Genomic DNA, 12,007 nt, shown 5'->3' with positions numbered 1-12,007 from the left:
ACAACTGATTTGCTATGCCCCAGAATGGTTGATAACTTTAATCACGTTAGTTTCCAATTTTCGAACTGGCACCTCCCATACTTAATGGAAAAGGTCAGTTTAAGAAAAGTCGACACGTAAGAAACCACTTTTAAACAGAAAATAGTTCCTCTTCCACATGACAGTGTGAGAGCACCAGAAGGTGGATTTTTTCTTTAACTCCTCATGTGTTGTGCTCGTCTCTCTCCTCCTCCGTTCCTCACGCCTACTTGTTTCTCAACTGTCCTCCTCAGTGTCTGTCGAGCTGTCGTTGTGTCTCAGATATTTTGTCTGTCATCTGTCTGTCTGTCCTCCCTCGTTCCTGTCTCTCCATGTCGTCTCTGTCCTTTTTGATGCTCTCCCTTTTATCCTTCCAGGAGGAGATGAGACCTTGACTCATCAAGCTCTTGCTATTTGGTCAATCCAGGCTGATTGTTACCAAGTCTTTCTAACCAAGACCCATTCTCTCCAATCTGTGTGTTCATGTATCCGTCTGTCTGCCGTGTGGTTGCTGGGATGTTGAGTGGAGGGTCCTGTGACGAGTGGCTCAGTATGTAATCAGTCAATCACAGGACGACTCGGCGATACATATGCCACTGCTGAAACATACTCCATTGAAAACGTTGTCCATGTGAGGTGTTTGGTGTCCATGTTTTCACCATATTCCATCTGAATGTCGGTACTTTCCAAACCAAACTGTCCAGAGATGAAGTTGAGTTACTGACCTCTGTAGCACAGGAGATGATGTCTGGACAGGATTAGACAAATCTTTAAAGGCAGCATTTGGTTGCATCTCTCTCCGATCGTTCTTCACTATTTGAAACGAGGGAATAGAAGGCTTTCAGTTGGCATCATGTTATCTCACAGCCATATCACAGGATTACAGCTCATGAGCAACAATAGTGGCGAATATCTCAGCTTTATTGACCAGGAATTTATATTTTATAGACTCATCACAACCACCAAATAGTTGCATTAAAACGAAGAGTTTTGCCATGCTTTTTTTCTTTATACTTTTTAGATTAGGGACAACATGTTTAACAACATAAACATGCCAGTTTCAGGTTTGTTTCCCTACAAAAAGATTATCTATTGATGAGCTTATTTCATGTGCAAAGCAGATCTACGGAGGAAACGTCGACTAATTGAATTTGGCTCTCAACTATTCTGAAAACAAGACGAAACGTTTGTTCTGGAATCTGTTTTGCAGAACTTTTTATTTTGGACAACAATGCCGTCTACTGTTTCCAGTATTCTTTGCCAGCCACACCAAATTTAACCCTCCTGTTGTTGCCTAAAAATAATAGATGATATCAGATTTGACGCCTGCCTGAATCCATGCAATTACAGCATCACTCTCAGCTGTGCTGTGCTTAGGGTTAGGGTTAGGTTAGCCCTAGTAGAATGTGGCTACATCATACTGAACATTTACTTACATTAGAAAATAAATCTCTAAGAACCTTTTGCCTACTTTAGCCTCTATTCCCACCTCCATAATAAGCAGTCCTTCTAAAGACCTGTTTGATTGGTCGGACTGTCTTTGGTTTTTTTAATGAACACTGTAGCCAGACGAGCCTCCTGTCCAGCAGTTCGGCCTGATGTGTACGAGCAGGTTCGGACGTGTAAGTGTTTCTGAGCAGCCCTCTGAGCTCATTCAGTATTCAGCCTTTAGCTTCCAGGCTGTGGAGGGACGTGACACTGGCCGTAGCAGTCATGATCCATCACCCTTTAAGCCACCCTTGAGAGGACTCCATTACCCAGGATCCCAGGGGAGGAAAGCTGCCTGACCTCTGACCTGATGGAAGCAGAAGTTGTTTTTTCATGTATCTGGTTCAGGATCAGATGTTTTCTTCTCACAAAATGGCATATTACTCAAAACATCTGGTTTTAAGGAGATTGTTTAGCGATGATTTTTGAGTAGAATGTCTTTTTTGATGATTCATGAGTATGGTAGTCTGGTCTAAGACCTGTGATTTAAGACCTATAATGCCTAAGGTAGAAGATCCCGACTGACACAGATCTGAGATCAGCAACCCTTCCCTGAACATCCACCCAAACAAAGGCAGAGGCAGATCGTGTTAAAGTCTGCTCTTAAACACGTGTTCAGTGTGGCTGGCAGATCTCAGATCAGTGCTCTTCAGGGAGCTTTACCTTGGATACCCACAGCCATGTGCTTGCCGATGGCGCCCCCATGTGGGTGCATGCTGCGAGTGCATCCTGTGTTTGTGTCCTGTGTCTGCCCCCTGAGTGTGCCTGATACCAGCCTGCAGGCCATGTCGTGTATCTCACACAGAACCGAACGCCATTAATGTTTCAGCGCATGGAGCCACCCTCTGAGGGAGGGGGCACGGACGGCCAGGGGGGTCAAGGTCTGAACGGCCTCCCCAGCACCCAGCCGGACAACCTTAACAGCATGTGAGTAGATTGGGCAGTGGCGGAGCGGGTACCTATAAGAGTCAGTTGGAAACAAATGGGAAACCAGTATGTTTATAAATATGTTTCCTTTAGTTCCCTGTAGTTCTACATCTCTGCATGTAGCACATATGAACATATGAACACAATTATTACAATTTTGTCGTAGAGGCTAGATTTCTTTTGCAGCATCTTTTTTGAATGTTGCACCACATGATAAATCAAGTAACTTGGCAAAGACATTTTATTTTGAAATTCCAGACCTCCTGACCTTTTGGAATCTGTTGTTAAAGCTTTTATTTTGTAGTTGCAGCGGTTTTTGTGGTGCACGTCCACCCCCTCAGGCTGAATGTTTTGTTTGATTTCCTGCGAAACTCCAGAACACCTCTGTGGGAGACAGCCATCAGTCACACATGGGAATATTACATCATCAAAGAGAGCAGGATGCAGTAGATAAAAAGAGATCTGTAATATCAGGATATGGTGTACAGTTACTTTTTTACTCACTCAGATGCATGCTTTAAGTTTTTTATAAATACTAGATTTTAAGAGAGCTATGAGGGATTTAACCACATTCCAGAATTGATAAGTTGCTTTCTTTTCCATTAAGTTGCATGACTTCTATTCGGCTGTTACTTGAAGACCTTCTTGGTTATTAATCCCCTGACTTGTGTGTATGTGCGGGTGCCAGACCTCCTGAGGGGGGCATGACTGAGAGCCAGTCGTGGGTGACGGCCAAAGCCCAGGAAATGTTCCAGAAGACGGGTAACTGGAGCCCCGACAGACCCTACCCCGATGAACTCCACGACAACCGTCACAACCCGCAGGTATGATGAGCACAAACTCACATGCGGTCATAATGCGTCAAATCGAACCCAACCATGTCCCCTGCGATACTCGTTAAGTTCTGGACTAGTAAGAGTAGAGGATTATAACCAATACTCAGTGAGGTCTCCATATTTATCAGCTAGAAATGTTAAAGATGCTTGTTGGAATGTTCCTTGAGATGCTGTGCAAATATTAAGATTGACACATGTGAAGACATCTCCATAGAGCAGGGAGTACATGTACAAACACAGCCTTTCTCTGGAGAATTAAGACTACTTGAAGGCAGCGCTTTAAGGCAAGTGAATGAGTGGAACTCTTATTTTCCTTTCTCCATCAGGTAAGTGTTTTATTTCTAACCTCAGGAGTGGTTGGATGGGAAGTTCAGAGATAAAAGGCGATCCGTCCTCACCAAATCATCGGACCTTATCCAGTTTCCTGTTTCTGATACGATGTTATTTTACTCAGCTGCAAAATATTTGTAGAGCTCTACCTTAATGTCCTGTTTAAGTGTCTTTGTCCATGTCATCATCTCTAACATCCCGTTCTTAGTAACAGATTTATGATCTACCTGAAGTGCTGAATGTTGCTGCTAATACTCCTGCGTCACAAGACGCTCTTTTCTTTGTTGCCTTTCTGTCTCTTTCTTCATCTTCCTGCTCAAAGCACACATCTATCGTACTCTCTGAGTCCTACCATCCTCCTGTCCCTCTTCTACCCCCCCTCGAGCCACTGGCTCGGAGTTGGGGGATGTGTTTTGTGATGTTACACCTCCTCACTGCCCCTTCCTCTGACTTGTCTGTTGGGATGTCCCTTCTCCCCAGCCCCTCATCTCTCTCCTCTATCCCATGACCAAAGATGGGAATTGTCTCATGTACTCTTTGGAAAGAAAAAACGATTAGATCCTCGGGTTTGCATCTTAATGCCTCACAGGTCCAAAAGTCTCCAAAGAAGCTGGTCAAGGTTTGGTTTTGTACCATAATCCAGGATCAGCATTCTAATCGAGGGCAGCATTATAGATTAGAGCCCGACCAGTATGAATTTTTGTAGCCAATAATATTGGTCGACCAATATATCAGTCTTGCTCTTATTTACCTTCACCCATAAGCTGATGATAGAGTATTAGGTTATGATTTTAAAGCTTATAAATCTAATACCTGTCAATGTTCCAGAGGCTCAAAGACAATATTTTCAACCAACAACAAGTTGTGTTATGATCACAAAATATTTGTCTTTCACGCCTGGAATTGAAAATATATACAAAAAAGGAACATGATTAACAATCTTGGTTATTATTATTAGATTATTTCATGCCCCTCCCGCTTCAGTTAGCCCCTCCCTTGATTAGCCGACGCCCCTCCCTCAGCAGGCAGTGGTCACGCCCCCTCTCGTTGTGTTTTACAGACGGTAGAGATGAGGGAGATGGGGCGGGACGGGTACTCCGACACTGAGCCCTATCACCCAATGGATGGGCATGGGCGGACCCTCTCCATGCCCCGCCTCTCGGCAGACAACCAAGTGAGCACCTTCATCCCACCATCATCACCATTAACACTTTGCCTGTTAGCAAGACAGTTGAAGCGATTAATGAAAGTCTCTATTTGCATCTCAAACAAAGACGTCTGAACTAATTAAAAAATGCTTCTTGTTTGATTACCAAACAAAAGTACAGATATGTTCAAAAAGACGTGTTGGCGGTTATTTCTCTGCATGGAAAACACATTTCACCTCCAACAAAATATTTTGACAGGATGCAAATAAGCAGTGAGACTTTTGTTGAACCCGCCTCCTCTGTCTCCCCTTCCTCCCTCCCTCCCTCCCGCTTACCCTCCACCTATCCAGCAGCCGACCCACCACAGCTTAGCTCTGAGAGAGCCGCATGCTAAAGGAGGGCTGGATAAGTGTACTAGATATGTGTACATATCTAGAAGAGCTTTATATATATATATATAGACCTACTTGTTGCTTTCAACCTCATCCCATCCCCTAATCCATTTCCATTCAATCCTTGGTGTGTCTGTCCTGTGTACACTGTGGCCAGAGTTAGAGTCTCTCTTCAGCAATTCAATGGAGAAAATACAAAACAATAATGAAGTGTGACGCAAAAGGCTTTCTGTATCATTGCAATCATTTAAAACAAATTCAACCACATGCGGGCCAAAAGAGCATAAACTGAAAGCTGCAAATGTTTTGAATCAGAAATCCTTTTATGGTCCTTTGAGTTGGCCGGGGTTACAGCATAGTTCACTTCTTGGATAAGTTCAGAAAATAGATGCAAGAAAATGTGTAAAATCCTGATAACTGGTCTGATAGCAGGTTTCTTTTCTTCAGCATGTCAATGCAGGTGAAAATCTGTACAGTACAGGAGAACACTACAGGTTTCTCTGAGAATATTTGGACTGAACTAAATTTTATCATTTATCATTTATAGTGAGTAACATACACCAATCAGCCATAACATTAGGACCACTGACAGGGAAAGTAAATAACGTTAAACATCTCGTTGCCATGGCACCTGTCAGTGGGTGAGATATGTTCGGCAGCAAGTGAACAGTTTGTCCTCAAAGCTGATGTGTCAGAAGGAGGAAAAATGGGCGAGCGTGAGGATGTGAGCGACTTTGACACGGGCCAAATTGTGATGGCTGGACCACTGCAGCTCTTGTGGGGTTTTCCTGGCCTGCCGTGGTCAGTACCGACCAAAAGTGGTCCAAGGAAGGAAAACCGCTGAGCCACCAAAACAAGAAAAACAACAAAACCACCAAAACAAATTCCTTGTGTGTGTAAGCTTCGCAATAAACACCAGTTCTGATTCTGATAAACCTCGTTCTGAGCAGGCTCACTGATGCTGGCCCCCCGGTGGTCCAATCCAACTGTTGTTTAAACTGCTGAAAAAGTTAATAATGAACACACAGTGCTTCACAGTTTGTTGTGCATGGGGCTGCGTAGCTGCGGACCGGTCAGGGTGCCCATGCTGACCCCGGCTGCTCACGTCTTGGTGTCAGATACCTCAGCACAGATTCGGAGGTCTAGTTGAGTCCATGCCTCGACAAGTCAGGGCTGTTTTGGAGCTACACAATATTAGGCAGGTGGTCATAATGTTATTTCTGATCTGTGTTTAACATATTGTTCACAATATTTGTTTGAAAGTCAGATGTTGCCACTGACCTCAACTTTGGGGACAGTTGCTACGGCAACAAGGGATGGTTGCCAAATTTGAAAATTAAAAAAAATGCCTTTGGTCTCAATAAGTAGTATAATGTTCTTCCATTGTTTTACATCATGGGGTTTTTTCATGCCTGGCACATAGTCCTGCCTCGAAGGAATATGCTCATTTTACAGCTGCTATTCAGTTTTTCTTTGAGTGTTAGACTGGAAGATTGGAACATTTTGCATTGCGACAAACTTTATTTAACATGCATTTATTAAAAAAACATCAATAACATGATGCAACTAACTTACGCATATACAACACGAGTGTCATAACTATCTGCTTTTTCTGATTGGAGAATTAAGAGAACCATCCCTTGTTACAACTGACCCCACTCTACCAAACTACAGTTTTGTGGTTAACCTTAGCATGACATGTCCTCACAGAATCTAGAGTTGAATCTGTGTTGCTCTTCTAAATTAATTTGTCCAATTAAAAACGATGGCTGCCAAAACGGCAAGATTCTGGAGATGCATGAGAAGTGCACTTTACTATGAAGCCTCTGGCTGCAGTTGCACACACACTAACACACACATTCATGCATAGAAGTTTTTCCATTCTCCTACATGTCACTGCATCGAGTCATGTTGCTCTCACTTTGGTATGTTGGTTACTCCATGGAGTGTGTGAACATTTAGAGGACGAGGTCGGATAAGAGGAAAGTGATGTGAAGTTAACCGGAGGTGTGTGAAGGAAGAAGAGAGAATGTCATATGATGGGAGGGGATGATAAGTGAGCAGGTTAATATGTAAGTGTAAACTCTGTAGCTTTTAGGGTAGATAGTTTTAGGGTAGATTTTTGATGAAATCCTATTTGCTGATATTTTTTGTATGCATGAACGCACTCTTTGTATAACTCACTTTGGAGCGTAGACAGTCGGGTCTCTTTGCTGCTCCTAATTTTTGGAAAGTTTCACCCGTTTGGTTCTCTCTATAGAGTGCTGCAGGGATGAAACATGTTTGTAGGGAAAAAACGGAACTTATCGCCCTGGTTCCCTTGAAAAATAAGTTCTGTGGCAAACAAACGTTCATGATACCTATCAATGACTGTATGCACGTTTCCATCTACTCTCACTGGGCAAAAGTGAAGCCAAAATACCCCCCGAGACGGGCGCTGCCATCTTGCGTATCTTGATGTATTTTGGAGCCAGAGACTGCGCAGTAGAGATCGGCGAGTGGAGCCCCTTCAGCTAACCAAAACACACACTTAACTTACCGGAAACATCGGGAACAGAACGCTGCAGGAGCCGTATTTTTCAACAGAGCTGTCAATCATGAGGCCACACCCCTTTTTATAGCATCAAACAACTAATTAAAAGTAAACTTGTCAGAAAAATTAACACTTGGACATAAATCAGCATGATAAGCACTAACTATAATGACAGAAACCATGTTTGAGAAAAATTTATTTGACATGTATTTTGATTTTATAGTCTGACTCATGTCCCATCTGTTAACATGGAGGAGGCGGGCTTTATGAGCTATACTGCAGCCAGTCAACAGGGGGCGATAGAGAGGGTTTGGCTTCACTTTTAGGGAGCTGTCGTGTCGGCCATCTTTTTATACGGTCTATGATACCTACTCATTTTGTAGATATCATAGACCGGTATCACAAAAAACACCACTTTTTAATCTTAGAAGTGTAAATGGAATCAGCAGAAGATAAAAAGAACACGTCAGGGTACAACTAGCTTTCGTAGCATTCAACCAATTCCTGGTTCCCTGATTACTATTATCTAGCAATTTATCCTTTTTCCACCCTATTATGTAATTCTATCAGAACGTAAGATAATGTAAATATATATTTTATTAATATTTTTGCTATTTTTATTATTACTTCTTTATTTCGTATTATTATCTTTGCTTTTATTGTTTGTATTTGTAACTGTTGATCGGTTGTAACAACTAAATTTCCCCCCAATGGAAAATTGGAATGTGATCAACAAAGCTTATCTTATCTGTTAGCTAGGAGTGGTTGAATGCTAACGTTAGCCGTTGGCTTACAAAAGCTAAGATTCCTTGTGTTTGTACGGCCTGCAAACCTGGAAAACAGCAGTACAAAATTATATCAGCATATCACCAACGAACCTGAGTGTGACTTCAGAGGACAATGGCTGCCCAGTGAGTATGGTGTATTGACTTCAAGAGGAGGGAACTGCGGGTGCATAATGCTGACTTATTTCTGCTTTTGAAAACTCATTCCTGCAGCACCCTATGCTTATTTAAAAAAAACACTACCAGGCCTAAGTTCAAACAAGTCCTGGAACATGCAGTACATGTTCTGGTGCTAATATATTAGATTGTAGATGTGATTTGTTAATATAATTGAAGTAACATAAATAAATGCAGACTGCTTTGGGAGTGTAGAAAATGCCTCGTGTGACTGTGTGTGTGTGTGTGTGTCTATATATTTTTGTGTGCTGCATATACACTATATATGTGTGTGTCTGTACGCTGTTACTTACTGCCTTCTAACACTGCTCTGCCTTACAGAGAGCTCATGCTGTTTCGGTAAGTGTGTGTATGAGTGTGAGTGGATGCACATGCATCTTATATTGTCCTCTGTCCTCTCGCTCACTGGCGCACCCACCTCGCTCTTATGTGTGTGTGCGATGGCCTTCTTTAAATTAACTGGGTTCTCTTTTTTCTCCTCTCTGTCCTTCCTTTATCACACTTTTTCTTCACCCATTTAATCCCTTTTTGTTTCCTTTCTTCATCATCCCTCTTCCTTATATACCTTTTTTTCATCCATCTACTTCTTAAATAATCCCCTTATCCTCCCTCTTCTCCTTATATCTCCGTCCATCTTCTGTCTTTCTGCCTCTTTCCTCTTTCGGTCCTGGCGGCTATGCTATGGCCTATGCTCTATGTGTGTGTGTGCGCGTGCGTGCGTGTGCTACACTGCTCTGCTCTACGTATCATCTCTGTGTTTGCCTGCTCTGCAGCGGAGGAGACACAGGCCTCGCGGAAATAACCTCAGTGTATGTACCTCTCTCTCTCTCTCTCTCCTTCCCCTCTATATTCTTTTAGTCTCTCTGTCAATCATTTTCCAAACTGGAACTGCACCAAAATGTAGTTTGGTGGTTGTTTTGACCCATGTGAGGCACCATATTGGTGGGTTTTAACAGCAGTTAGACAGCTATTTAGTACTCAAGACTGCCAGACATATTATGCATTTGTTTAAAGATCTTCACGATGTTGCAGTTAAAACGTTATGTCTGAAGCCCAGTTCAGATCAATGATTCGCAACGCAACAAAACAGTTTTAGAATGTTGCAGAGAAAATTGCAGCGTGTGAACTGGTTAGCTGCAGAGCGTCTGAAGTCGTTGCCTGGAGTTGCAGAAGATTTGACTCATCAAATCTCCAAATGCAGTTTTAGAACGGAATGATGTCGTTATTTCACTTCAGCCAATCAGGAAACAGCTTACATTGGCGTCTCTGGCGCTGCAGCAGCCAAAGACGGCTCCAGATCCTCTCTTTCCAAACTCTCTGTCTTCCACGTTTATAAATCAGTGTTACAGCTAACATTGTGAGCATGTCGCTGTCACTGTCATCCACTTCTTTTTATAACGCTTACAGAAATCCAGCTAGTTAATTCATCTAACCTGGGCCTAATACTAACATTATAGTATTGATTAACGTTATGTCAGTGCATCGTTGCTATGGAGACGGTCAGCTGCGTTGCGTTGCTTTGCTGTGAATGGCCCAGTTTTAGAACGTTTACGATCAGATGTCAGGGGATTCTTTTGGCAGCTGCATCCAGTGTCGTTGCGACTCGTTGATCTGAACTGGCCTTTAGTTTAAGTTTTAACGTTACAAGAACTTTATTTGAAAAGATAAACATCCTTAAAACGTTCTGTGAATATTAGATTAAAACGTTTTCTTTCAAACGTAATTAGAACTAGTAGGTAATGTTAGCCAATGTTGTGGGAATGTTCCCTGCTAGCTGGGTACTTACACAATTAGTGCCCTATGTATCTGCAACCCAGTGATAATATTATTATACACTGCACATCCAGTGTGTTTGAAGTCCTCTAACTACATGTGTAAGTACATTGAGAGCAAGTTCTTCCCTCTTTCCTTTGATCTCATTTTACAACTACTTGACCCAAGGGAAGAAGAGAAAACATTGTGAGGACTTTTGTTTTGACAGTCACATAAAATACCTTTGAAGTCAACTTACTGTACTCTTCTGCAACTTAAAAGAGAAACTGCAGTTAACCCCACCCACCTGGTACTCCGAGCTTTTTAAAATCAAAATTCAAATCACCTTTGATCGCCTCTCCCCTCTCTCTCTATCCTGTCAGCCCCTCCTTCTCTCTCCCTCCCTCTCGTATCTGCTCGTGTTGAGGTCGCTCTGCTCTTCATTGTTTGTTCTCTGTGACGACTTTCCCTTGGAGTTCAGCTTGTATGCAGTCTGCGTGTGCGTGTGTGTTCCTGTGTGTGTTTAATGTGCATTTCAGTCTGTTGCATTGCTGCAGACCGAGTCAGCAGTGTATGACGAAAGCATGGATCACCCTGATGTGCATCTGTTGGCCTGTACAGGGGGGTTGGCGGCGTTTTCGGCATGTCATTAGTCATGCATGACGTGGCAGAGCTGAGACTTGCCATGGATTTGATGGAGGGGAAGTGGTGTACCAACAAGGGAAAGTTTTGCCTTAGTAGTCGCCTGAAAGATGGAAAGAAAGTCGTATGTGTGTGAGAGCATATTAAGTGTATGCACACATGTAGCATCGTGCTGTCGGCTACCCAGAGGGCGTGCATGGCTTGTGTTTAGCTGCTTGGAGAGTGTACAGACGGCTGTCTGTGTTTATGGTACAGCTTCTCTCAGGTTGGTGAATCCTTGGTGTTCTTCGGCCGGCTGCTTGCTGACTGATGTGTGCTTTATTATCATGGTGATGTTTCTGTGGGTAGGAGTGTCAGCGGGTTGCAGTCCTGGTCAGAAGAGCAATATAATGAACCCAGCAAGAAAATTTCAAATAATGTATTTGTATCTTCTTTAACTGGAGCCAATTACTTTATCCACCTTATATGCAACTGTATAAACTATTATGGGTGTAATTTATTGAGAGCAGAAGTAGCAATACGCTAGTAGTCGGAAGTGGCTAACTGCCATTTAATTAATTGCCAACAGCAGATCTTTCAAAAGTAATTTGCCTCAAAATAACAAATTCTGCTTTGTCTTTAAACTGATTATAAATACCTTATTTAGAAACTTCCCTGAGGAGCTCAGGAGGAGGAACAGTGAAGACCTCCCTGCACTGATATTATGTAGACTAATCAAAATGACCTCATTTAATTAATTTAATTAAAAAGTGGAAATATTACATCCCTACAGTTCATAAAGATTGTATCTAATAACATAATCCAGCTGGATTTTTCTGTTGGGTTCCTGCAGAGCATTCTGACCAGGCTCTAAGGTTACTGAATGTTTAGCTTTTCCATATGGCGGCCATATTTGATTTTTGTCTTACCCTGCATTCGAGTGCTCCTCAGATGGTTCTGTTTCCCAAGCTGGGAAGTGGTTCCTCTTCTCTGAGAGTTT

At 42.6% G+C, this 12,007-nt stretch overlaps 1 protein-coding gene across 3 annotated transcripts in view; it reads left to right on the top strand.

The window, feature by feature from the left end:
- cacna1ab (calcium channel, voltage-dependent, P/Q type, alpha 1A subunit, b) overlaps positions 1-12,007 on the top strand; it is a 110,645-nt gene that overhangs the window by 85,263 nt on the left and 13,375 nt on the right. For 2 of the 3 annotated variants that reach the window (XM_069665178.1, XM_069665176.1), the window contains exons 41-43: positions 2,312-2,433; positions 3,122-3,257; positions 9,408-9,443. In XM_069665178.1, the coding sequence (XP_069521279.1) occupies positions 2,312-2,433; positions 3,122-3,257; positions 9,408-9,443 (294 nt within the window). The remainder of the gene's footprint in view (positions 1-2,311; positions 2,434-3,121; positions 3,258-9,407; positions 9,444-12,007) is intronic. The other variant, XM_069665177.1, reaches the window with a different exon arrangement.

This window comes from Semicossyphus pulcher, unplaced genomic scaffold, assembly GCF_022749685.1.
Source record: "Semicossyphus pulcher isolate SPU_LCO1_2020_fin unplaced genomic scaffold, fSemPul1.0.p SCAF_17, whole genome shotgun sequence".
NCBI classification, from domain to species: domain Eukaryota; kingdom Metazoa; phylum Chordata; class Actinopteri; order Labriformes; family Labridae; genus Semicossyphus; species Semicossyphus pulcher.
Note: the sequence above shows the minus strand (reverse complement) of the source record. Positions and strands in the feature narration are given on the sequence as shown.